At 40.6% G+C, this 26,670-nt stretch overlaps 1 protein-coding gene across 2 annotated transcripts in view; it reads left to right on the top strand.

The window, feature by feature from the left end:
- Positions 1-3,939: 3,939 nt before the first annotated feature.
- The window catches only part of chrnb1 (cholinergic receptor nicotinic beta 1 subunit), a 36,323-nt gene continuing 13,592 nt past the window's right edge, over positions 3,940-26,670 (top strand). Inside the window, exons 1-6 of one of the 2 annotated variants that reach the window (XM_088912352.1) lie at positions 3,940-4,077; positions 7,437-7,570; positions 19,056-19,100; positions 20,451-20,560; positions 23,984-24,092; positions 26,286-26,430. In XM_088912352.1, the coding sequence (XP_088768478.1) occupies positions 4,026-4,077; positions 7,437-7,570; positions 19,056-19,100; positions 20,451-20,560; positions 23,984-24,092; positions 26,286-26,430 (595 nt within the window). In that variant the 5' untranslated portion in view covers positions 3,940-4,025. Of the gene's footprint in view, positions 4,078-7,436; positions 7,571-13,496; positions 13,567-19,055; positions 19,101-20,450; positions 20,561-23,983; positions 24,093-26,285; positions 26,431-26,670 lie in introns of those variants that run through there. The other variant, XM_088912353.1, reaches the window with a different exon arrangement.

Raw genomic sequence — 26,670 nt, 5'->3', positions numbered from 1 at the left:
GCAGCACAAACACTACTTTCAACAGCACAAACCAACACAAAAAGAGCACAAAAGGTGGGTTTTGTTGCTGGCACTGTTCTATTTGTAGGGAGACCAACTTCAGGGAGCTGCATAACTGCCATATCTCACCCAGCAAGAGTTTCACTACTGGACCTATTAGTAAAGCACATTAGAATCCTTCATCAACTAAAACATTTTAAATGTGGTATTAATAAATTGTCAGAAATCATAAACATTATTAATTTGATTTATTTATCTCTATTCTTATTCCACAAATCGGATGTACTCTATGACTGGAGAAAATAATATTGTAGCATGTGTTAGACCAATATTAGAGGTAGCATCTTTTCTTAAATCAAGCTCTTAACTGTACAGAATGTGTTTTTTTAAAACAAATGGATGGTGAAAAGGATATCTGAATAACTGGAATCTATCCATCCATTTTCTAACTGCTTCATCCAATACGGGGCTGCAGGGGAGCCAGAGCCTATCCTGGCAAGAAACAAGGACACCAGTCCATCATAGAGCACATAGTCTGGCTACTATGGGAGGAAAGCAGCACACCCAGAGGAAACCCACATTACCATGGGGAGAGCATTTACACCCCTTTAGATAGCACCCCAGAAACTGAACCCAGGGCTTCAGCACTGTGAGGCTGCAATGTTAACACCTGCACCATTATGCCACCCATACTGTAACTTCACTCATGCAGAGATAATTATTTTCTGTTGGGTATGTTGGCCAATATAAAGCACTTTTAATTAATCATAATTATAATTGAATTATATTGTGCATCTAATGATGGTTTTAAATCTCCCTTGAGGCACAGTGTAATGGATTCTTTGTCAGATGGCTCTGTGAGGGAATCTATATTTCTGACTGGAGGGTTCAGCTGAGGTGTCACTGCTGTAGAGAGAAGCGATTCCAGAGCTTGATAAGAATCAGGTGTGGTCAGTCAGTGAAACTGACATTGAAAGACTGCAATTATTGCAAGTACCCCTGTTGACAAAGCTGATGGGAGGCAGCTGTGATAAACCAGGAGGAACAGAAGAGCTGGGGGCTCTTTGAGGAGAGGAGACTGGTGGAGAGAGAGAGAGAGAGAGAGAGAGAGAGGGGTAAGTAAGTAAGTAAATCATTATAATTCTGTAGAGATTGGGAGTTGGTTCATTGAATTGCTTCTATACAATTATAATGAATCACAGAAAATTTGAGTGTTAATTGCAAAGTCCAAGCTGTGATAACTATAGCTATAAACTACTATAGCTGCTATAACTATAGCTATGCTACAAGTATCAACAAGAAAAGTGGTCTGACAGTACAGTATGTGGATGAAAAATACATATCCAATTGAAAAGAGAGGGCTTTTGGGCCCTGGACAGTCCAAATCTCTTTTTAAACCTTCCAGTTTCCATAAATGATCCATAAAGAGTATGCACAGTTGACTTTGTAAGCTCCCTTCTAGATTTCAAATACTTGACTGAAGTCAGCGGTCAGTCTTCACCATGCTCAGATTACAAAGGTTCAATTTTCACCTTGTATGTGTAATGCATTCATTTAAGGCCAGATTTTATCCTTGTCATCACACAAGGACTGAGTTGTTTGAATGTTCCTTTTTTGAGCTGTGCTTTGGGACATTCCATAAAACATACAGATTTAAATAAAATGCTACAGTAAGTGTAGATCTGAGTTAAAAACTGTTGCAGGAATTTAGATGTGTAGTTGTATTTGGACAGAAAGTTTTTTTTTAAGCAAGCGTGTTTAAAAAATGTATTAAGACACTTCTTCATTTCTTGACAGGTCTAAAGAAGCTTTAGAAGCCTTCCTAGACGTTGCTGATTCATGGTAAGTGGGGAATCAGAGTACTCATTTTCTTCTCTTAATAGCTAGCTAACTGATGTAAAACATTTATAATGTATTGTTTAAGGACGATTTCAATTATATGAAACCAAATTTGTCAATAGTTGTTAGAAAAGCTCAGAGAATGGCTTTTTCATGCCAGGTTCCAAAAATATATGAAGTCAAGTAGCGGACACAGATTCACCCCAGCACAGCTGTCTGCAGTGATGTCTTCACTTGTAATGCTAATGAAGACAGATGCTGTTGCATTTACCCCTGCAGTGATGCGTTGGCTCTAAAATATGTTACGATGCCGAATAATGGCATTGGTCTGTCTCAGCCTGTGAGGAGTTTGTTTGTCGAAGTGTGCTCTGTGGGGAAAAAAGGACTCAGTCAGCTCAGTTGTTTAAAGCTGAGAGCTGTGCTTGAAATCTAAAAAGTATTATCTTACTGTTAAGGAGTTCAGGTGGAGACAGTGCAGCAAAATGAGAAAGGGGGAAGTATCGTATTTTATTTTGTCTGTAGATAACAGTAAGTAGAGATTTTGTTATGGTGGCCTTCTGTTCAGAACAGAAAACATCAAAGATGTCCCCCATGACATGATAAATGCACCCCTCTCCGTTCACTTCAATATTAATTTCAGCGGTGGCGTAGTGGTTAGCATTGCTGCCTCACAGCTCTGGGGCCCTAGGTTCAGTTCCTGGGGTGCTACTGTGTTGAGTTTGTATGGTCTCCCCATGTTTGTGTGAGTGTTCACTCACAGTCCAAAGATACAATGGTAGGTTAATTGGCATCTGGAAAAACTAGCCCTGGTTTGAGTGTGTGCCCTGCGATGCACTGGCATCCTGTCCTGGGTATACCCTGTCTTGCACCCGTTGCTTGCTGGGACAGACTCCAATTCAGTTCCCTACCCCAATCCAGTATTGGATAAAGCAGTTAGCAAATTAATGGGTGGATCAATCTGAGAACTTTTCAGATCATTTGGCTTCAGTTTTCCTCATGTGGCAGTGCACACTTACAGTAGCTCAATGATGCTGTTGAAATGGTTAGAGGGAATTAGAGGGTCAGGTCTCTCGGCTCCCTGCAAGTGAAACCCCCAAACCCCATTAGCATGAGGAACGAGCCCCTCCTGCAGCTCAGTTTTCAAATTGTAAACCACTTCCTTTGCACTTGTGATGTAACCTGTCAAAATAGCAGTGGCTCAATGGGTGGGTGGGTCAGAGTAGCTTGTGTGTGCTATCGCATTCTCCCTGTGAGGGTGATGGTTCATTGCCATGACCTATGAGGCACGTAATTAAAAAAAATATTTCAGTATAAAGCTTCTAACTGCAAGTGAGGGTTATGATAAGCAGGAGTCCAACCCAGAAATGTAGAATGCAGGATAAACCTAGACCCTGGGTGGAATGACTGTCCATCACTGGATACACATACAGGAGAAGTTCAGTGATGCTGATTAGCTTGTCTTTGGGAAGTGTGAGTTTTGCCCCCAGCTTCATAGGCTTCTGAAGGACAATATTATTGAACTCCGTAAGAAATGTTTTATAAAGGACATGGTTAAGATAATTGGAGTGGAAAAGCAGGATTTGGAAAATGGATTTGGTGTGGAAAGCTGAGCCACTAACTACATCATTCTATATGCAGACTTCCATAGGTGGCTTTGCAAACTACACACATATAGAGGATGTCCCGTCACGTTACCTGGGACCCAAGAGCTGTTATAGAATGTGTCTGGATACTAACATCACAGTTATCTGTGTATTATTGGGAAGGATACAGTTGGATACAGTTGTATCTGAATGTCTACATTTTCTGCCATCTGTTAAATCAGAAAGATGGTCTTGGACAGGTTTATTTTCTTTACAGAAGATTTCAGGAGAAGTGTCTACTGGGCTCACTGTTTTCTCTTTAATGGATTTCAAAACCAGAAATGAAGAAACTGAGAGATTTAAATAAATGGGAACAGGTGGCATTGGGGCCAAAAAGCCTTGTTCCCCCTCTCTCACATTTCAGCACAGCAGGGGTGAGTGGGAGAAATCTGATCCTGGGCGGCAGTGAGTGACAAGAGCAGGCTTCACTAGGTAGGCCCACACCAGTGGGGTTAGAGATACTGTACTTCCTGCTTTTCACTGAGCTCACAGGCCGAGACACAAGCCGGAGAGATTCGGACCCATTTGGACTTTAAACAAAGGATGAAAGGCCTGGGGATTGTGCTGCTGATGTGCTCCGTTTGTGCTGTGGCTGGTAAGGATGTCTAATAAGTAATAAACTAAGGAAACGTGAAAGTGAGGGATGCAGACATGGTGGTGCAGAAGTAGAGCTTTCAGACATAAACATGAAAACTGACTAGGGGTTATATCGCTTTCCACACTTCGTTCAAGTTTCCGTTAAGTTATATTGTTGGGAGATTACTTGCTACAGCAATACGTATCAATGCAATGGGTCGTATAATAATCATTCTTGAAGCTGTTGCGCAGTTCACAAAAGCTCAGTCTTTGACTCTGGGAGGAACAAATATGAGTTTGTTAGCTTTTAACAAGGGGTGTAACTGCTATACTGTAGGTGCTTCCCACATTAACAACTAATTCCCTACTCCCTACACAGCTGATATTAGTTTATCAATCTTGACATCAAAAAGGCAGTGATCAGGCATTATTGGAAGAGGATGAATATTCACCATGCTTATAATCTTGTTGACAATCGATCTGCACTATTCAAGGTCACTGCACCACAAAAATGCATTTTACACCACTCTTGTGCATGTCCAAGACATTAAAAACCCACTTAACATTAAACATCTAGTATTCAGAAAAGCCGGCCAGTTGATTTAAGAAATGCTCATTTTATCAGATGAGTATAATATCCTGGAAAGCAGACAAAATCCAGTTTTACTGATGATCATCAAAGAGCCGGTAAACCAAATAATGATCTCCTTTTGCAGGAGGTGTGCAATTTTCCTCCCGATCACAGCTCTTATATCCCACCTGCCTGTCCTCCTCCTGACATTCCTGTGGGTATTTATTTTGGTTTTGTTTAAATGCATATTCCATGCATTACTGTGTAATCCCTGACTCTGCTCCAGGTGTATCAACACTCAGAATGTAGTTGGAATGTTGTAGATCTTCCTGCTCACAAAGGAGAGCTCTTATTTTTTTTAAAACCACATTATAATGTGGGGAAGGCTTCTTACACCGGACCCTAGCAGCATATCACTTCTACTCAATAATCTGAATGATCTCAGCGGGCTCTGAATAATCTGGCTCCACCACACGCATTATCTCTGAGATCCTTCATGTTTACACTCCTCCCATAGGCTATGTTTAGTTTGGCCTGGTCCAGGCTCACTGTACCTAGAACTAAATATCAGACTTTTGGTGATGGTGCTCCATTGATGTCTCTGCTCCATTGTGATGGAGTGTCCTTCCTCTGACTTTCTGAGGCAGAGTCTTTGACTGCTTTTAAATGTAAACTTAAAATGCATCTTTTCTGATCGGGATCTATGTCTGATTGTCTTACAGTTTGTCTCATATGTTTTTGTTTTATTTTATTTGGGTTTTTTTACCAGACTTGTCCTCCTCCCTCCCCTCCCTGTTATCACATTCAACATCTCTTCATTTGCAAACTAGAAAGTCCTTGGGTGTGTTGTGTAGCTCACAGGATAAAACCGGCACTCAATCTATTAAAAGGCTTATTTCATTGCAGTCTTTTGTACACATCCAAAATAAAGTATTCATAAGCTTCTTCAAGAAACAGCTTTCAAACAAAGTGTAAGATTTATCATCTACGTTTAAAACATTTGTCATTCTCCAATTTCTTGGAGATTTCTTGATTACCCAGGGTTTAAAAATACCTGAAAACTACTCATCTGGTAGCTAAAGGGTTATATTTTCAAGCAGGGGTGAGGAGGAAAATAGGGCTGATACATTTTTCAAAAAGCCATATTCTAAAATTTGCACAACTGCAGCACCTTTCCAGGGTCTTTAGGCATTTTAGATTTACATTTCCAGTTTTCGTTACTGAGCACTCCTGGGAGCAATTCCTGAAAGATATAATTAATTCATGGAATATTCATTATTCATATCCAGGACGGAAAATGTCTGTGTCAGCGGCTGTTCCTGCAACTCCTGTCTCTCAAGCTGTTGCTCAGCTAACTGCATCTGGAGGGTGTTTTTTTGTCCGAAAACCTTGGGTTTTTTTGGTCCGAAAAACTTGATTATTAGCAGAAACTGCAGCTTCAGCTTTTGGATTTACAATATTAAACCACAAGCTTGCAGATGCTCATAGTAATTCCTTTCCACCACTGTCCTTTTGAAACCTCAGTTCCTGTAAGTACCAGAAAAAGAATTTCCATTTACGTAATTTATGTGTACATAAGTCTGAAGGGTGAATGTAGAGGAAGGGGCGTAAGTGGTTTCTCTATGGATAGATCCAATATACTGCCCTACCGACACATGACAGCATACCTTAATGGCATACCAGTCTATCTTCAACAGCAATTATAGATGCAAAATGTCATGTTATTGATCCCACCCCTCATAGATGTGCATGGAGATACAGGTTCAGTCATACAGTATGACAACAGATTAAAGCAGATCTACATGAGCTATGGATAGTTGTTCATTCACTTCTTAAAACCTGCATCCTGCTTATTTTAATGGCTGTGTTTTTAACCACCAGCATCTGACAGTACCTGACAATACGGTTATGTGAACTGATGCATTAGCCAGTTTTGCTGTTGCCTTCAGCAGTGCCACAAAAGGCAAGTTCATAGTTATACCTTTTGTCTGTTCAATGGGACCTCTTTTCCTACAGAATAGTGAATAGAAGGGCTTGGCCTGGTCTGCTACTACTTTACAGGGCTCAGATCTCATAGGACATATCATGTACTAGTCTAATACATTCTTGGGCTTTTAACTGATCTGCTGTCAGTTAAAAGCCTAAGAATGTATTAGACTAACAGGCTAAAAGAATTGAATTTAAGACCCTAGTCTTGAATATAAATGATTATAAAGTACTTAAAATCCACAAAGGCATTGACAAAGTCCAACCCAATGGAGTTGTTTGGATTGGACATTGAAACGCAAGTAGAAAAGTATATTTAAAACTAAAGGACATCAGGAACCAACTGCCCAGCCAAGTTGCTGAAGTTGATACCCTGGTTTCTTTCAAGAAATGGATGAGATCCTGGGATTAAATATGATCTAGATGGGCTAGTCACCTTGCTCTGTGGCACCCTAATATTATTGCACAGGTTGGGCACTTTTTTCTAGAGACTTGCAGTTGCAAGTCTGTGAATAGAAGTGCTTCCTTTTTCCACCCTAGTGGAGACAATTCTCTACTATCCCGATGAGTCAAGTAGTTGACATCTGGATTGTCTTTTTCTTTACATATTTCATATTTTAAATACTCAGAATTCCCTTATGTTCTACTGTTAAAAGCAGAAAAGTCCAGTTTAATAGTTCCTTGCAATTTTCTACCTTCGTATTTTTTTATAGCAATCCATTCACCCTGTGGTCTGATAGTGCTGATGTTATCAGTGTTCAATAGTGCACTTTGGCAGGAGAATCGTAAATCAAAATCTTGATTTTTCTTCCCCCTGTCAGATGCTTCTGAAGCTGAGAAAAACCTGATAGCCAAGCTGTTCACCAACTACAACTTGAAAGTGCTACCGGTGAAGAACGTGGGGGAGAGGCTGGTCATCAGGGTGGGGATGAAATTGGCCTCACTCATCGATCTGGTAAGACCACAGACCCCTTTACAAAAATGCCTGCAATGATGGCAAAGTGCAGTAAAGCACAGCCTATACAGAGCATGGCAAACTGGATGTACCCAAGGCATATGCAAAGAATGGAAAACTGTGCAATACCACTTGCAAAATTACTATAGTAAACATTCTCTTGGGATTGTGGCTAAGGATCTGTGCCTGTGGCTGGAAGGTTGCCAGTTCGTATCCCGCAGCCGGCAGAGGAATCCTACTCTGTTGGGCCCCTGAGCAAGGCCCTTAACCCCAACTGCTCCAGGGGCGCCGTATAAATGGCTGACCCTGCGCTCTGACTCCCTGTCTGTGTCTCATAGAGAGCAAGTTGGGGTATGCGAAAAAATGCCAGTACAGTATGTGGAATATAAAATTTCTGTTGTCAGAAATCAGTGTCTGTTGTGGATGCTGGATTTGTTAATGCCCCCTACTCTGTACTGTCATCATCCATCCATCCATTTTCTAACTGCTTCTTCCAATTCACGGCCTCAGCAAGCAACAGGCACAACCCAGGCATAGGGTACAACCTGGACAGAACACCCATCCATCTTAAGGCACAGGCAGACTGTGGGAGGAAACGGTTGCACATGAACAGAGGAAGAACATATAAGCTCCAGGCAGATAGCAGCCCAAGTCTATCATCTATAGGGGAAATATTCACTGTAGTCCCATTGCTATAGAGCAGGCATCCGCTACTAGAGAGTCCCAATCCAGTTACTATTACAGGTCACCTATTTTTAAACATTGGCATCACCTGTAAACTATTGATGAAACAAACAAGTAATCTGTGCTATTAGCGGAGCTCTGGTCCCTTAGGCTTGAAGATGTACTGTAGATTTTAGTCCAAAATAATATGTCAACACATCACCTATTTATTTGGAGATTAAATTTGAATTTTATTTGAAATTTAGAAAGAAATTCAACAATATTTGGATGCAGAGCATATTAGTGATTCCCCTAGTAACTCCAAACTGCTGAATTCAAAGTTGCTGGCTTTGTTGCAATTCCTTAAATTATATTCCTCTCACAATCTAGTATTTCTGAATTGATGTCATATTTCTTAACAAAACAGTTATGGCACATTCTAAGTGCACTGCAGACGTTTCTCAATCCGTTGTGCATCGAACATGTTTAAAGTGGAATGAGAAATGTGCATAAATTATGATTGAAAGTGTCAATTACAAAAATTACAATAAAGGTCCTAGAGATTTATTGCTTGCATAAAGGATTTCCAATACACAGTGCCAGGACCAACAAAGCAAAATCCTTAATAAAATGCAGCATATTCTTAATAATAAAATATACAGACAGATACAGCAAGCTGCCCCCCAATATACAGTTTCCAGTGACACTGTGCCTCACATCCAGCCTGATGCACCTTCTGTTCTGATCAGCACGAGACACTCTCTGCCACTGAGAGGCATGGCTGATGTCAGGTGTCTTGGGTGAGAAATCATGCCGGGGCAGGAAAGCGGATAAAGGCTTTTTAACTCTCTGGCACATTAACACTGCAAGTTCACCTTCAACAGAGCCTGGATTTCCTGGCTTTCTGTTGCACTTGGTTATTGTACTTCATCTCGTACGAGTCACCACTATTAATTTATTCTGATCACAATACTTTCCCTTTTTACCATTTGCTGTTGAAGTGCACTTTTTCAGCCCTGCTGGAGTTCTATGTCCATGTCTATTGCAAACACTGAGAGCTGGAAGCCATAATATGATGTTAATATTCAAGTTCTTATAGAGCCATGAATGACACCATTATATACTGTACTGTATGTGACAGCAGTTAACACATTCTTATGATTTACCTGAAACAATGATTGACTTACGTGGTCTAAACGCCTTGCGTTTCAAAGTCTGAACTTTAAATACTGTAAAAACCTTCAGAACTGTGGTTCTTGGGGACCAGTAGGACAGCATAGAAGCAGTTCAGAGTGCTATAGGACAAGTTGATGGCAGAAAATATTCTGATTGCATTTTTTTTAAATGGCATACTAATAGATTTTCTTAACACAGGTGATTTTGTTTCTGTCATTTTTGTCAGATTTTTCAGTTTTTCTGCATGGAATAAATTAAGATGTTATTGCAAATCTGGCTAATATTTAATGATTCTTTGTTACTACCAATTAATGTTCAGCAAATGCTATGATTTGTAGGACTACAGCAAAAATTGCAATTTCCTAACTGAACTCATTTTTCATTAGTCTGAGAAAATAAATACTGTTGAGGTTGTAATTTCAATAGAAGGGGATGAATCACATTCTGCTATCAGAACGTTGCTTGTCCTGTTAGGGGTCATGGCTAAAGACCATCCCTAAGCACAGTGTGCAAGGTAGGACTAAGGGCAACTGCTTCACCCTGAATAGGATTCCAGTCCAACTCATCATGATCAAAACCCATGCAGATGCACGGAGTCCATGCAAACTCCACACAGATGGATGTCCAAGGATTGAGAGGATTTATTTCAGAGCTACTTTCCACTGTGCCCTCCAATATAGACATTCCTAAAATAATGTAAGCTTAATGTTCTTTACATGTCATAACACAATGACTTTACATAAACATGGAAAGGACTTAGGCATCACTGCAATTAGGTATTAAGTATGAATCGTTCAAAAGTATTTGTATTATTTTTAATCAGGCTCAATAAAATGTTCTGCTTACTTGTTGTGAGAAATGCACAGAATCACGTTATAACATTATCTTGCTAAATAACATACAACAGCTTACCACCTATTGCCATCTTTGTCAAAACTCCTAACTTCATAGTTAGACTCCTAACTTTCATAGTTTGCCTAGTAGTGCTACAAATAATTGACATTGATTATGTTTATAAAAAGCTTAGGGTTCCAGGAGGATCACAAAGCACTTTTCAAAATCATGAGAACCCATTTTGTCCACCAGCGAAGTACAGCCCCCCCCCCCCCAACCTGCACCAGCAGCCCCACTGCACAGCTGATCATGTAGAGAAGAGAGGAATGCCATCACCATTTAAACTGGCATTTGTGCTCCATGAGGTGCCAGCTGTACCCTTTGCAGTTGGGGAAAAGGGGAGAGAGCTTTGCTTAGCTAAGAGCAGGAAATGACTCTCAGAAGGCATTCTTTGTTAGCATTACTGAGCTTGGCTTTCCTATCAGCCTGTGCACAAAAATCGGACTTGAGTGAGATGAGTGGAGATCGCTTAGTTCATCCAGTGATATAGTACTATTACTGCTCCAAAATGATAGCTTTCAACAACAAAGGTCCGACTGCATTAATTCTGTTGATCAGATGAAACATGTAACTGGCTAGCCAATCACAAGAATTGTGTGGACAGAATCTTGGGCTGAATTCTGGCTACATGTGGACTCTCTCTCCCCCTCTCTTTGCTTGGCATCTTAGATTAAAGTTTATTTTTCAGACCGACAAAGGTGGTCACAATCACACAGTTAATTTTGTTTTCAGATAGGTTTCACCTGAGAGCCATTCTGACTTCTGAAGTCCAGAGCTTTAAAAGATCAGATCAGAGCTGGTGAATGGTTGTGTTTCCGGGGAGCGCAGTGTCCTTCTCCGCCCTGCAGTTCCTTATTGGTTGGTCATCTTTTGAATGATTGATTGCGACCCGCAGCAAGGATCCTGTTCCAGCTGTGACGGTCTGCAGAAAAAGAAATGCCGACAACTGGCCATCTGTTATTTAAAGTACTAAAATGGACTCCCTTCCCTAGTCCTTAACACAAAAGCCTAAAGTATTGGATTTATTGTTTGTTGCCTTGACCACACATTAGTAGAAATCTTTAATAGCACTTCATGCTTAATGTAATTATATTCCTTGCTGCTCCATCCCCATGCTCCTAAAAGGATACAACCACCACGGAAAGAGTTCAAAGAGTTACAAGCTAATTCTTAGTCTGAAATACACCTCATCTGGACAGTCCAAGGAACACACATTTATCTTGTCTTCCAGTAAGGAAACTGTAAGCAGGATCACTGAGGCTTGAAAACAGGAGGTACATCTTTCCAATGTCAGCCAAGGAGAGCTGAGCATCTGGAACAAATGACCTACCAGTGCCGTTCAGTGTGGAGGCAGAATCCAAAGTCACAAAGATGCAAGCGAGAGAGATGCAGATGTCTGTAAAGCAATTACAAAGAGTATAGAATGCAGTGTTGCTCTGCAAGCTTTATGTTGGATTAACAGTACTTTTTCCTTCTCTACGTACAGTATGGCATATTTTAATTACTGCCTAGATTTAAAAAAACATTTCATAATGAATTAAAACCAGTACTCATTAAAAGCATAATGCTAAAAGTTTAAAAGCTTAAAGTATGTAATAAAAAATCATTTCTAAAATATGACTGACACATGGGATTCCAATGTAGTAGTAATGGAAAATAAATGCAATGAAATAGGTATATATTGGAATAGTATTGGAACCTACACAAACATGCATGTGGTGAAGAAAGTATTTTTTATCCTTCTTTGGGTAAGAGCTGTGGCAGACACAAAATAATGTTAGCTGCTTCAACTGTGTGCAAAGCACCTTCTCCTTTCAGCCTTTGATTTTGTTCTCTGAGATTCAGGCTCTAAACTGGGAACATGTTAAAGTAAAACCACATGAACATATAAATCATGATGATGTTGAAACGGGTAATATTAACAGTAAGAGCTGATGCTTTTGAAATCAAAGGCCTCTTCTGGCTTCGCATCCTTCTCTCTGCTCTTAAAGGAGTTACTGAACCTCTACAAATTTTGAAAAAGCCACTTACAGCTCTCTTAACCACAGGCTAGCAGATCCCACTTACACATAGAGCAGAACCTGCCCATGTGCTTTTCAGGGTTGAAACTGAAGCAACAGATGACTAGTCACTGTCCCACCCCTGTTTCCTGCAGCTGTCAAGAAGCATTAATCCACAGTTTTAAACAGACGTCCAAGAATGTACCGTAGACCAGTGGTAGCCTGGTGACAAACAATGCCTGTGATTTTTCTTCTAAATATGCCGCAATAAGCATCCGAGAGTTTACAGTTGTCATCACAAGCCAGTTCAAAGACATATTCCCCCCCCCCCCCCCATCTGGCCATCTGAGACATGTCATGAACTCCTGCAAGAACCCAACAAGTTTCTGGAGAAGCTGTTCTGCAGAAAGCCGGGAAGTAGCCTGGCCTGCCCTGGCAGGGCTCCGATAGTTGTTTTACTAGCCAGGAAATCCCAGTTAGAGGTTGCTAGTGGCCTCCAGCTGGGTCGGCCTGACAGTGAATGGGTTCTAGAGTTCAACCTCTGCTCTGAGAAAGACCTCCTTGACCTCCTAGGTAACCTCTTGATGCTATCCACAGTGCAGCCAGCATTATAAACCTGACAAGAAGAACAGGTGCCTTTGCATTGGCCCTACTTAGGGGATTATGTAGTAAAAGAAAATCTCCTGGTCAAACAGAACAGCAAAAGTTTGGTTTAGTAAGGGGTGTGCTTGCCTATGGGCTCTATGGACAGCTTGTCCCATAGAATCATGTACTTACTGTTTCTCATGGCACTAGAGCTGTGTCTACATACTTGGACAATATAGAGAGTTTTATAAGAAACTCTCATGACTGTTTTCCATTTCTATCTGAAATCATTCTCTCCTAACACTGTTTTCTAAGAGTGCCAAAAGCACCTGCTTATTGGGCCACTCCTAGTTGTTTTTCTATTTTAAGGTAAAACCAAAAATGTTTTAATGCTTTTTTTTTTAGGTTTTAATGGATCGTGAGAGTTAAATAAGGCTGAGACTATCTGCACTGGGTTATGGTGGTGATGTTTGTGGCCCAACACGTCCTGCTCATAAAGAAAGAACAGAAGGCCAGCCTCTTGTTCTCTAGAAGTAAATCATCTGTGCTACAACAGCTCAGATCAGGCAATAACAAGAGCCAGTCTGAAGTGCATTAAGGAATGAAAAACATGAAGGAGTACATTGATAGACTGCACACAGGGACATCGTAAGATTATTTGATGAGATTCAATCTGAGGTAAGCATTGAAAGGCTTCAGCGGTCATGTGGAAAGCTAGTGGCAATGTTTTAGGAATGTAAGAAAGATAACCACAATATGAAAAAGTGAAGAAATAAGTTAATAGCAGTTCTTAATTCTGGTGTTCCCAGGTTGAGTTTTTGTGGCCCCAACATCTGTTCATCTGTGTTATGACTAATCGAATTGTTATACTATTATACAATTATACTATTATACAACTGAACTGAATTATTATATAGCTGAACGCTTAGCTCTTGGACCATTTTGCTCAATATGGTGCTAGTTGAGCAATTCTGAAGCTGGTATTTCGGCCTCCTCTCTTAAGTGTGAAGACGTCCTTTATTATTTTCAAAACAAAACAGTTACACCCAGGGATCAGAAAGAAGAAATTATTCTGATTTGACTTTGCACCTAATTGGGCCAGTTTAGCTTGTTGGTTAAAGGCACTTGCATGTTTCAAACGATGCTGAATTTCATTATCATTATCTGCTTTCTTTGGCAGATATTGCTCAAAGCATTGGAGCATTGGTGTTCTGCATTCTACAGTTATGAACCTCAATCAAATTTTGGTCTTCTGAATCGTAAATCCAATTGTCTCACACATCTCCGCAAATATGTTTACAATTGTGTGGAGATGCCATTCTGTCCAGGTACATATTGCAGCATCTTCAATGTACTGGATTTTGGTGACAGAAGCCAGGGTGATTTTAAGTTTGGACTGGAAGTTATTAGAGATAATTAATAATTTACTGTACAGTATGTTCAGTCAGTCAGCTTCATCCCAGCAAGGAGGCAGTTAAATAGACTGTGACATTCAGAAATATTAAAAATAGAACTGGAGTGATGGCATACAACCTTTTTGTTTGACTCCTATCTGAACTTCTGGACTTCAAATGACTGTAATTGGTCCACGGGTGTTACTGCACACATCAACATTCTTCAGCTTTCTTCATGATGGAGTTAATCCACAATTCAGGGGGGTCTTTAAAGAAGTGCTTTATAATTGGCAAACACCTTTGTCAGATCAAAGTAAAGAGCTTGCTGCCTGTCTCAGCAATTTTCCTGTAATGTACGAACTGCAAGAGGGTTTGAAACCACATGGGAATTCTGGCTGATGATTTTTATGAAATTGGTGCAGAATAATTCTTGTAATGATTTTCCCATGATGGACTGCAGAGAGATTGCTCTGTAATTTTGGATTTGTTTCTGAAGATCAGATGATCATTTTCATCACACCAATCCTGCTATAAAGTCTAAGACACAGGCACTGGAGACTTTTCTTCATGTCTTCTCTAGTGATATGAACACTATTCTTCAGTTTTTGGTTAAGGCTTGAGAGTTTTTCCCTGATATACTCTTAATTTTTTTTCCTTTGCTGAGTCTTTGGGAGCCTGTTTTAGTAATCATAATGGAACAGTGACGGATTATTAGTTACTTCTGTGCTTTGTGTATTCTTATTACAATTCGCTAGAAATTGAAGAAATAATAGGATTCATATACGTCAAGGTGGTGCAATTGAGATCCTAGGTTCAATTCCAGACCTAGGGTGCTGTCTGCATGGAGTTTGTATGTTCTCCTCGTGTTCACATGGGTTTCCTCTGGGTGCTTCAATTTCCTCCCATAGTCCAAAAACATACTGGAAGGTTAATTGGGTTGTGTGAAAACTGTCCCTAGTGGGAGTATGTGTCTGCCTAGGGATGGACTGGTGTCCTGTCCAGGGTGTACCCCGTCTTGTGCCCCTTTCTTGCTGAAAAGCTCTGACTCCCCCTGACCCTGATTTGGATGAAGTGGTTAGAAAATGTATGTATGGAATATGACTCATTTTTGCCTCATAAACACGTCGGAGGCGTCTATTTTTAATCATTACAATTTATAATTACTTTGCAATCCACAATTTTTGAGTAGACAGAAACCTTGAAAAGATTCCAAGTAAGCTTTGTTTTGGTTATTGAAGGATTTGGTTAAGTACTGTAAGTGGATATTTGACTAGACAGCAAACCAGCTGATATGGGTGTCCTGACCACCATAATTGAGAACTAAATTTATCCTTTTTAAATGCCCATAATCGAGCAGAGGTACCATTACAAAGAGATCATAAGGTCCCCCTTATAGGGTAATAATGACTTAATAAAACATCCCTTTCGTCATCTAGGCAGTGTGAGGAAGCAATAAGCCAGACTAACAGAATGTTCAGTTACTGTATGCACTACAGTTACAAGCACAGAATTTAAACTGATAGAATTGAATTCCCAAATGCACAGACATACTGTAACCTTTCTTGTCACCATACACTGAAAGCACTATGAGCACCATCCCCCAGGCCAGGCTGACCATCACAGCTGACCAGGTGAAGAAGGAGCTGAAGAGGCTGCACGAGGGTAAGGCCACAGGACCAGATAACATCTGCCCCAGAGTTCTGAGGGCCTGTGCTGATCAGCTGAGCGGAGTGCTCCAGCAACTGTTCAACCTGAGCCTGCGCTTGGAAAGAGTCCCGGTGCTCTGGAAGACATCATGCCTGGTCCCGGTACCAAAGAAAGGGTGCCCCTCTGTCCTCAACGACTACAGACCAGTTGCACTGACTTCTCACATCATGAAGACACTGGAGAGGCTGGTCTTATCCCACCTGAGACCCCTGGTCAGCTCATCACTGGACACCCTACAGTTTGCCTACCAGCCCAGTGTTGGTGTGGAGGATGCGATCATCTACATGCTGCAAAGGGCCTACTCACACCTGGACAGGGCTGGCAACACTGTAAGGATCATGTTTTTCGACTTCTCCAGTGCCTTCAATACCATCCAGCCCTTACTTCTAAGGAGGAAGCTGGAGGAGATGCAAGTCGATGCCTCCACGACCTCGTGGATCACTGACTACCTGACAGGCAGACCACAGTCTGTGAGACTTCAGAACTGTGTGTCTGAACAGGTAGTGAGTAACACAGGGGCACCTCAAGGGACAGTTCTTTCTCCATTCCTCTTCACCCTCTATACTTCGGACTTTAAGTACAACTCAAAGTCATGCCACCTGCAGAAGTTCTCAGATGACTCTGCAATTGTGGGATGTATCAAGGGTGAACAGGAGGAGGAGTACAGAGGACTGGTCAGCAGCTTTGTGGAGTGGTGTCGGGTGAACCACTTGGAACTGAATGTTACAAAGACAAAGGAACTGGTGGTAGATTTCAGGAGGAAAAAGGTCAAACCTACTCCTGTCTACATCCATGGGAGTGGCGTGGAGATGGTGGACTCGTACAAGTACCTGGGAGTGCACATCGACGATAGACTGGAATGGTCTAAGAACATCGAGGCCATCTATAAGAAGGGACAGAGCCGACTCTACTTCTTGAGGAGGCTCAGGTCCTTCAATGTGTGTAGTAAGATGCTACACATGTTCTATCAGTCGGTGGTAGCGAGTGCCATTTTCTACGCAGTGGTGTGCTGGGGCTCTGGGATTAGAGCAGTAGATTCCAAAAGGCTGAACAAGCTCATCAGGAGAGCAAGCTCTGTCATTGGGTTTGACCTGGACTCCTTGGAGGTAGTGGCTGAGAGGAGAATGATGTCCAAACTAGAGGCCATCATGGACAACTTCTCCCATCCCCTCTATGACAGGCTTGCAGGAATGAAGAGCACGTTCAGCAATAGACTGATTCATCCACGGTGCGACAGGGAGCGCTACAGAAGGTCATTCTTGCCGTCTGCCATAAGACTGTACAATGCATCCACCTTGCGTCTTGGCAGAGGCAACATCGACAGTGACCTGTTTCTGGACTAAACGCATCTACACATCTACTGCTACATCTGTTCTCTTTCTTTTTCTTTTTCTTTTTCCCGTTTACAACCACTTTTTGTGCAATATATGCCAGGGACCTGTGCAATACATTTATATTTATATCTATAGTTACTCTGTGTTCTGTGTACTGTTCTGTTCTAGTTTGTTCTTGTGCATCCGGACTGTGAGTAACTCTTGTATTGTATTGTATGTATTGTACCATTATTATATAATTCGTTACACTGTGGCTGTGTTGTGTGTGTTAAGCTGCTGTTGCACTGCAATTTCCCTCACGGGATCAATAAAGTATCTATCTATCTATCTATCTATCTATCTATCTATCTATCTATCCATCTATCTATCTATCTATACCATAGAAAGAACATTTGTGTTCTTGAAATAAGGAGTGCAATTAAATGAGTTCCTGGTCTGAGAGGGATGTCATGTACTGGCATATTAAGGTAACTGAATCTTTTCTACTCAAAACAGAGCAGGCTGTGTGCGGATTTGATTCAAGTGATCAAAATCAATCAAAACATTGATGTAGCGGATGTCTTCAACATCAAAAATGAAAGGAACCAAGCACACAACTGGTTCCTGAAACAGAGGACATTTACACAAAGAGTTGTGGAGGTCTGGAACTAAGACTTTAGCCAATTCAACACTTTAACACTTTAGCTTTTAAAGTTGACTCCATTAGGCCATTTCTGTCTGCACCATTCCAGAAAGTTGCTGCATCCAGCTCCTTAATTATTTTGATCATCAGTATCTGGTTGTAGAAACATTCTGGAAAGGAGTGGATTGAAGAGTCACAGTGTGAGCAGCCTTGCATTAAGATATGTCTTGATGGGATTCTAATTAGCCGGTTTGTGTAAATGTTTCTGCATAATTGCTCAACTGCACTTCAAAGCTGTACTTTGACCACTGATCTTCTCTGCTTTAGGGTCTCAACACATTTCTAGCCATTACGAATGCATACTACAGCTAACTGGATGACTAATGGGAGTTGTGAGCATAGAGCATTTTTATTTTAGTCTATTAGATGACAGCCATATCCAAATATATTTAATAAAAAACTCTGGGAGATCAAGACTTTGAATGCATAGCATTGGAGTTGCACAGGAGTTCCCTGTGAGGAAGTCAAACTCCCAGCAGAAACCAAAAAAGAAAAAAAGTCCTTAGGGCCTCTTCTCATGAGTAACCTTTCTTATGTTCTTGGGTTCTTAGAAGGTGTGCTCAAACTTTAAGAAGAAAAGTAGGAATGTTGATACAAGTGTAAGGGTGGCAAGGTGCCAGAGTATTTAACATTCCTGCCTCTCCATGCTGAGGCCCTGGGTTCAGTTCCTTGGGTGCTATCTGTATGGAGTTTGTATGTTCTCCCTGTGTTTATGGGTTTTTCCCTCAGTCTCCACAGTCTAGAATCATACTGGAAGCTTAATTGGATCCTGGTAAAATTGGTGCTAGTGTGAATGTGTGTGTGTCTGTGTCTGTCTGCCCTGTGATGAAGTAGTGTCCAGTCCATGGCGTATCCTGCCTTGTACCCATTGCTTGCCACAATAGGGTCCAGCTCCCCTGGAAAATGGATGGATATAGCTGGACACAATCACTGTCCAGAACAGTAAAGGACCCAAGCCATCAGTTCACAAATCGTAATTCAGACAGTACCTGTGTAATATATATCGTTTTCAACCAGTTCATTAATTACTTTTGCTTTTGCTTTTGTTAGAATGAAAAGGAAGAGGAAATGAGTACCAATGTGTACATGGACTTGGTAAGTTAAATTTACAATACTATATTCCCAACTTGAGTGTTTGCCCGTGTAATGCTGTGTAGCCTCTCAATCTGTTCAGAAATGTATATTTTCTGCCCCCTTAAACAACTGTATCTGAAAGATAATGTAACATGAAAATCCAGTTGTACTGTACATTCAGTATTTTCTGATAGAAGCAGATCAAAAACCTGTCTGACATTCAGTCAGAAATTCAAACATTGATTTTGCAAATATACTGTGCATATTGTAAAATATGTACGATAGAACTTGTTACACCATAACTTATACTTATATAGTTCTAAAATGTATAATTATTCAAGATTCAAAGATTTATGAATAAGCCTTAATTAAAGGGAGAATTTTACCTGGCCATCCATAGTATGGGGCATTTTTAAGGAGATAGATTGTGGTTTTGTGAAAGACGAAGGGCAGGATTAACTCTGTCATCACAGAAATGGGAACACTGTTGAATATATACCCAGGTCCAGCATGCTGCAGGATTATCTCCTGTTCTATTACAGTTTAGTTTTAAATCTGTACTTTAAGAGATTTTAAACCATCCTTAAATGCAAGGAAATCTCTTTAGCAATAAAACTACACTTGATGCTGCTGCTATACTATTAATAATATAGTAGATCTCAAAAGACTATTGTCCATGCACAGTTGTCTAGACGTCTTAGTTTTGTGTTTAATCTTGTCTTTAATAGACATGTCATTCCATCAAATTAAGCTAAAAACCTGTAGATTTAAAAATGAACTTGATTTCTGTTGTAAGAGCTGAAGTCTTGGTCCACTTGCATGAAATACCATGTCTTAAAGTTCACTATATTTTTCTACTCTTGATCCTTGAGTTCACAGGTGAGCTCATTCCAGTTACTCTTCTCCAGTAGTTTCATAGGAAGGTCTCAGAATCAAACACCTAGAAAGCAGCAATCTATTAATTAATTGTAAGCAGATGATTCTGATCACATTCATTTTTAATAAGTAAGATAATTGAATAACATAATTGAGAACTGAGTTAAAATGAAGACAGGAATACCATAGGACCAATGTTAGGGTTTAGTCTTATCAGAGGTTAAGGTTGATTATACTTTGTGCTCCATGCTCTTAAAAACTGACTGTAACAAATGCCTCAATCCTGTGTAGAAACATTAACCTGAAATAAACTGAAACCCCTGACCGAATGGCAAAATCTAAGCCCAATATTTGTGTTGGCATTTTGCTTGGCTGGTTCCTAGCCAGCTGAGAAACCACCATCTTGTTCTGCGCCGGGAATGTGCAGTTGTTGAGTGAGCTGGAGTTCGCAAACAATCCAGGCCTTTTGTTGTCTTTTCCTCCTGCTCTTGAAAGACCTGGAGTGACTACAGGCTGTCTTGGAATCCGGCGGAGCACGACAATATCCAGGTCCTGAGGCTGCCACCAGGGAAGGTGTGGCTTCCAGACATTGTGCTCATTAACAAGTGAGTTAACGATTCAACCCCCCCCCCCCCATCACCCGGGTTTTCTAATTATCCTTTAAGAGCGTCTATCTATCTGAACATTAAGGTTAAGGTTTTTCAGCCCAAATGGAGCATGTAACTGTAAGTATTCCACAGGCAGGAAAAATAAACAAATGGATTTATTTATGCAGACTGAGCTCAAGATTTTACTGCCATCTGCCGCAGTACTGAACTGAACCACAAATAATTGTGAAAAATGTTTGGAATTTCACAGAGCTCTTTGGAGGAAAGATTACACTTCAACCTCACCTATTGATATCGACCCCATATCGTTCATTTTTTCTACATTGCTGTAAATATCAGTAAAACAGAAAATGTTTTTAAATGTTATTAAACTAAGCAGGAGACTAATTGGTAATGAATGGATCTGTGTTTTGTCAGAAAAGGTTGTATAATCTGAAATAATAAGTAAAACTGTACACATTCGTTTTCACCTCGTCAAAAACACAAATCAATAATTCAAATTTATCCCCAGTGCGACACACCCGGGGGCAAAGTACTGTAACAGGGTGCTCTAAAATAGGTGGAACCCAGAAAAAAAGATACACAAACATGGCTGCAAAGGTAAAATACCGCACCATATTTACAGCGAGGTATAATATTCAAAACACACAACAAAAGCCTAAGCAGCTTTTTGAGCTGAGTTCTAACTATGCGTCCTTCACTTGGTCAGGTGACTGAGGGTGGCAGGTCATAACCCACAGCTTTCTGGGAAATGTAGTTCAGACAAGAGCTGCCATCTAGTCTGAGCTCGCATTCATACCACACAAGCCAATATAAGAATGGGTTCCCTTCTCAGCTTGGCTTTACTGCTAGAACTCTCGTAGCAGATGAGAAACTGTACATTCAGACCTCCAACATGTCCTTCATGCCTTCTTCCATGCTGTGAGTTCCACAGTGCCTTTCAGGAAAGCAGCGCCAACTGGAGGGATGTTGAATCTCTCCCTGCGAGTTCCCAGATGCCCGGCAGGTTCCAGGAATTGTTGTGGTCCTCAAAACGGAAAGAACTCATGTGCTTTTCCAAGGATTGTCATGATCTGGAATGCATGGTTTCCTCTGGTATACTGTATGTTCCAACTAGGCTACGAATTTCTGAATTATTTCCATAACTGTTTCTGGTTCAATTCTACAAGTTGTGTGAAAGTCACGATTTTAAAAGAATCCTTGGTTCTTCTGAGAAAATTAATGTCCACCTGTCTTGAAACGTGGCTTTGGAAAACTTGGTATATGGTTATTAAGATATCTGCTTTCCATAAAATCTCCAGATATACCTGCATATTCCTAAATTGATTATATGGTCTTATAATTTACTGTTAAAACCCTTGAACTGCCTTGTCTTGAACAGAGACAATATTGAGGAGAGCAAATACAAAATTTCTAAATCTTGAACAGTATTGATAAAAGCTAGCCAAGGGGACTTCAAGCACAGTGAACCCCAAACCAGTGGGCATTAGTCCATGGAAGTGCATATAACACTGAGAACAGGAAGCACTTCTTTATAGAAAGGGCTACGGGAGTGTAGAACAAGCTACCCAGCAATGTTGTTGAAGCTGATACTCTTACTTCTTTCAAGAAATGGTTGGATGAGATCCTGGGATCAAATAACTAACCAAATGGGACAGATCGGCTGAAAGGTGTCCTCTTATTTAATTAATATCTCCCAGCTGTTGAACCCATCTTCTCCAGGGTACTGCGTCATTCACTTACAGGTAAAACAACCCACTGTGTAAGAGTTTTTTTAGTTTTGTTTGCTAATGGGAGAAGAGAGAAATCTTTCAAACCCACTGAGGATAGGTTTGGCTCTGTGAGCTGTTCAGTACACTCTGTTTTTGTAATGTCGGTGTCATTACTGTTCAAGGCCCCAGTCATAATGCTATTTACACAATTGACTTTCAGTAAGCTGAAATAGATTCAGCACAACTGAGGAAATTGATCTGCAGGAATCTGGAAAATTTCCCAGTAGAATGGATCATTTCTAATTACATTGGTCACTATCAAATGAAGTTACAGATTGTCTATTATGCAACGGCATGTGGGATAAATAAGTTTGTGTTTCTGTTACAGTAACATGCATTGATTACATTTTTTAAGTTTTTATTGTCAGGGGAAGTTGCTGTGAATTATTTAACTGCAGAAAAACATTGTTTCAGCTAGTTCTCATTTTGAATTGGACTACAGTATCTTGTTTGTTTTCAATGTGGTGGTTGTCAAGTGCTCAAAATGAAGAGGAAGTTTTTCCTTGTACCTGGAACCCCCCTGTTTTGTAAATAGATGTTCCTTTTGTTGAGAGAACGATGAAGATATCCTTTTAAAAAACCCTATACCAGTCTCCAGAACAATGACCAATGATTACTTTCTAGAACAGTGTTTCTAAGCTATTTTTGTATCAGGAACCAGCTTCTTAAGGATCTGGTCATTCATTGCAAGGCTGTAATGATGATCATTTCGATTTATCTGCACAATTCCTTCTAGAATTTCTTTAGAAAAAGTACTGAAATAACTTGGATAAGAGTCTATTCCTATCCCCTCGTCATAATAAAAATCCTAAATTAGTTCAGGTGTAACCAATCACCTTTAAACATAGCACACCAAGTTAATTGGTCTCCACCTGTGGTCAATTGTAGTGATTTACATGAATTCAGGAAAAAGTCAGCAGTTCCTCTAGGTTGGGAGGTGCAGTTAAAAGCAAATGAATCAACAAATGAGCATCAAGGAGCTTTCAAAAGAGCTCTGGGACAAAGTTGCAGAAAGGCACAGGTCAGGTAATGGGTATGAAAAATACTTAAATGCCTTGAATATGAATTGGAGTATGGTCAAGATAATAATTAAGGAGAGGAAGGTGGGTTGCACCTCCCAGGATATTGCCTAAATCGATGCTGAATAACCAAACAAGAAGGACACTCATCAGAAAGGCTACCAAGAGGCCAATTGCAACTTTGAAAGAGTTGCAGGCTTATATGACCAAGATTTGTCAAGCTGTGTATGTTACAATATCCCAAGCACTCCACAGATTTGGCCTGTATTCAGGCTAGGCAAAAAGAAAAGTAAAAGTCAATTTAAAAACGCAAAAAAACTTTTAATGAAACAGTTCATGGTAATAAAGTATGGGAACAACATACTGCAGAGTGTATGATGGACTGGGATGAGGTCACATCACTTGGACGGCATCCATGTGTCCAACCACGCCAAGTTTGACGTTATCCCAGAATCCCCCCATCACTCTGCACATCAACCACATGCTAATGAAAACAACGAGGCTAATGATTTTAAAACTGATCCATTTAAAGACCAAGCTTTTTCCCAAGTCATATATTCAGGAAAACATCCTTTTCCAGTTGATATCTGTCATGACAGCCCCTGTTGATATTCTTCTCATTTCTGCAGCAATGATGGTGTCTTTGACGTGTCTCTGAAAGTGCACGTTCAGGCGTACAGTGATGGCAGAGTAACCTGGAGCCCCCCTGCTCTGTATAAAAGCTCCTGTGGAATCAAGGTGAGCACTGATGTCTTACTCACGAATCCTTGCTTTGTAATGAAACGTTTTTCCATCCATCCTTGTTCTAACCGCTTCCTCCAATCCAGGGCCGTGGGGGAGCCAGAGTCTTTCCCCCCAAGCAATGAGTGCAAGACAGGACACACCCTGGACAGAGTGCTAATCCATTACAGGGCACACACACGCACACCAGGGCCAGTTTTCTCAGAAGTCAGTTAACCCAGTAGCATGTCATGGGATTGAGAGAGGAAACCTGAGCTCCTGGAGGAAACCCCCATAACCCTGGACATAGATAGCACCCCACTTTGAAAATTCAGTCCAGGGTTCCAGTACTGTGAGGCAGCGATATTAATCACTGAGCCATCTTTAAATGTTATTAATCATTGGTAATATTTTGTTTCAAGTGTTATTGTCTATTGAATGTCCACTTAATTCTGACTTATGAGCTCTTTTAATACTCTGCTCTCCTGTCAATGCCGTATATCACCTGATAATACTGTCAGATGGCCAATTAATAAAAGTCTGTCCTGTGGGGGGATAAAATCTGTGGTCTGTTTTCCTGCCTGGTCTAACAAATCCTTTCCATTCCAAAACAAGACAACAAAAACAAAACCTAACTGTATTGTAGAGTCCTCATTATACTTTTAGAAAACTTTCTCCTAACTATAAATAGGGCAAAACTAATTCCAAACCTCCCCCCCCCCCCCCCCAATAATAATAACTGTTTAAATAGAACTTTTTAAGTCCCCTATCTTTGTGTCTTTCTTGCCAGATCTTTTGTTTATTATGTGGCTGTCAATCTACAATCTCTACTAAAAGACCACCCTTGTTTCACCCATCACTATTGCCCTGACAGCTCAAAGAAACCTGGCCAATAAAAACCCACACAAACCCACAGCATCCACCCAATTACTTTGCCTTGCAAATATATCCAAACTCTTGTATAGTTTTTACATATTGTAAAAGGCAACAGCCTTACAACATGCAGTCTTGACACGATGTTGTACAGTAGCTACTGTATGTTAATAGCTAAGATCAAAGGAAAATGGAAATTTATAAAGTTATACGTATTCTAACATTTGCCGTGGTAAACCTGAAGTATTTTAGACACACAAAATTACTTAAATGAGTCACACGATTAATTGAATCTGCCTGTGTACAGTAATAGTGGTTCTCTTGATGTCAGAATAAATGTAACTACTGTACTTCTGTTAGGTTCCTCTTTTAGGTAGATCATTAAGCCAAGATTCAAGGATGAAGACCAAGGAGCTTTCAAAACAACTTGGGGATAATGCTGTATAAAGCACTGATGTTTAATTAAATTAATAAGTGGAAGGCTCCCAGACGCTGCATAGACCTACTGTCCCTCCAAACTGAGCAGACAGACAAGGACGGAAGCTGATTAGAGACACCGCCTACCGTGACGTTACGGAGTTCAGTGGCCAAGAAAGGCGGAAATGTCCTATGAGTCAACAATATCCTTGTTAACCCACAAGGGGCTTTGCGAAACTAATAACAAATACTCAAGTGGGGTTTGTAACAAAGTCTTTAAGTGATTTTGCAAACATGTGGCAATAGGTTTTCACATCGTCAGACAAGACAAAAGGGGCGATTTGTTGTCTTAATGCAAACTGTTACATCTGACACAAACTCTGGTTTAGTCACCTCACTCTTTCTCCTTCACTTTTCCCCTGTTTGATGGTACCAACTACTGTACTGTATCTCCAAACATCAGGACCTCACTGTTCCTCATTACCTGTCTACCATGCAGAGTTTGTTTGTGAATTGAGGAATCCCAATTATCTTCAATGAATGACATGGCTCAGACTGCAGCTCTTATCTGCTATATAATTCTGGGAATGTACAGTACTTTTCTGTGCATTTTGTACAACCTAGGAGAATTCACTGCCGAATCACATGTAATAAAAACACATCATGGTACTCTATAGAAAACCAGAACAAAGCATTACTACTGGAGGAATAAACAATGGGCAAAGACCAGATCGTCCAACAGCACTGCTCGATTAATACTACATACTCCAAATAACAAAACAGCCCATTCTCTTTTACTCTTGTACTCTACTACCGGTCCACTATTAGAAGATAATGTGTCACAGTCTTGCACCCTGTTTGCTTATGTGTGTCATGGCCCAGTGCTGTATTTGCATCAGTGGTGACTCTTTCCCACGGCAGGTGACGTTCTTCCCCTTTGACTGGCAGAACTGCACCATGGTGTTTCGCTCCTACACCTACGACGCCTCCGAGGTCGACCTGCAGTACGCGCTGGACAAGGAGGGCAAAGAGATTCATGAGATCATCATGGACGAGAGTTTCAGCGGTGGGGGACCACTCCATATGCCTCCAAACCTTTTCAGTCTGAATTGTTCCTTTTTAATCCTTAGGACTTTCATATGAGTAACGTCTGCAGTATTTAGACTCATCCATTAACTACAGCATAGTCAAAAGGCTCACCTGGCTCAGATGATGATAACATGTACTCATGAGTGTTTGAGACTTATGAAATGAACTGGTTAAATATTTATTCGGGTTCAGTGCATTAATATGGACTTTGAGTTAA

The sequence above is a fragment of the Atractosteus spatula genome, chromosome 3 (genome assembly GCF_055471065.1).
Source record: "Atractosteus spatula isolate fAtrSpa1 chromosome 3, fAtrSpa1.hap1, whole genome shotgun sequence".
NCBI lineage: Eukaryota > Metazoa > Chordata > Actinopteri > Semionotiformes > Lepisosteidae > Atractosteus > Atractosteus spatula.
This window is presented reverse-complemented; position numbering and strand designations above follow the sequence as displayed.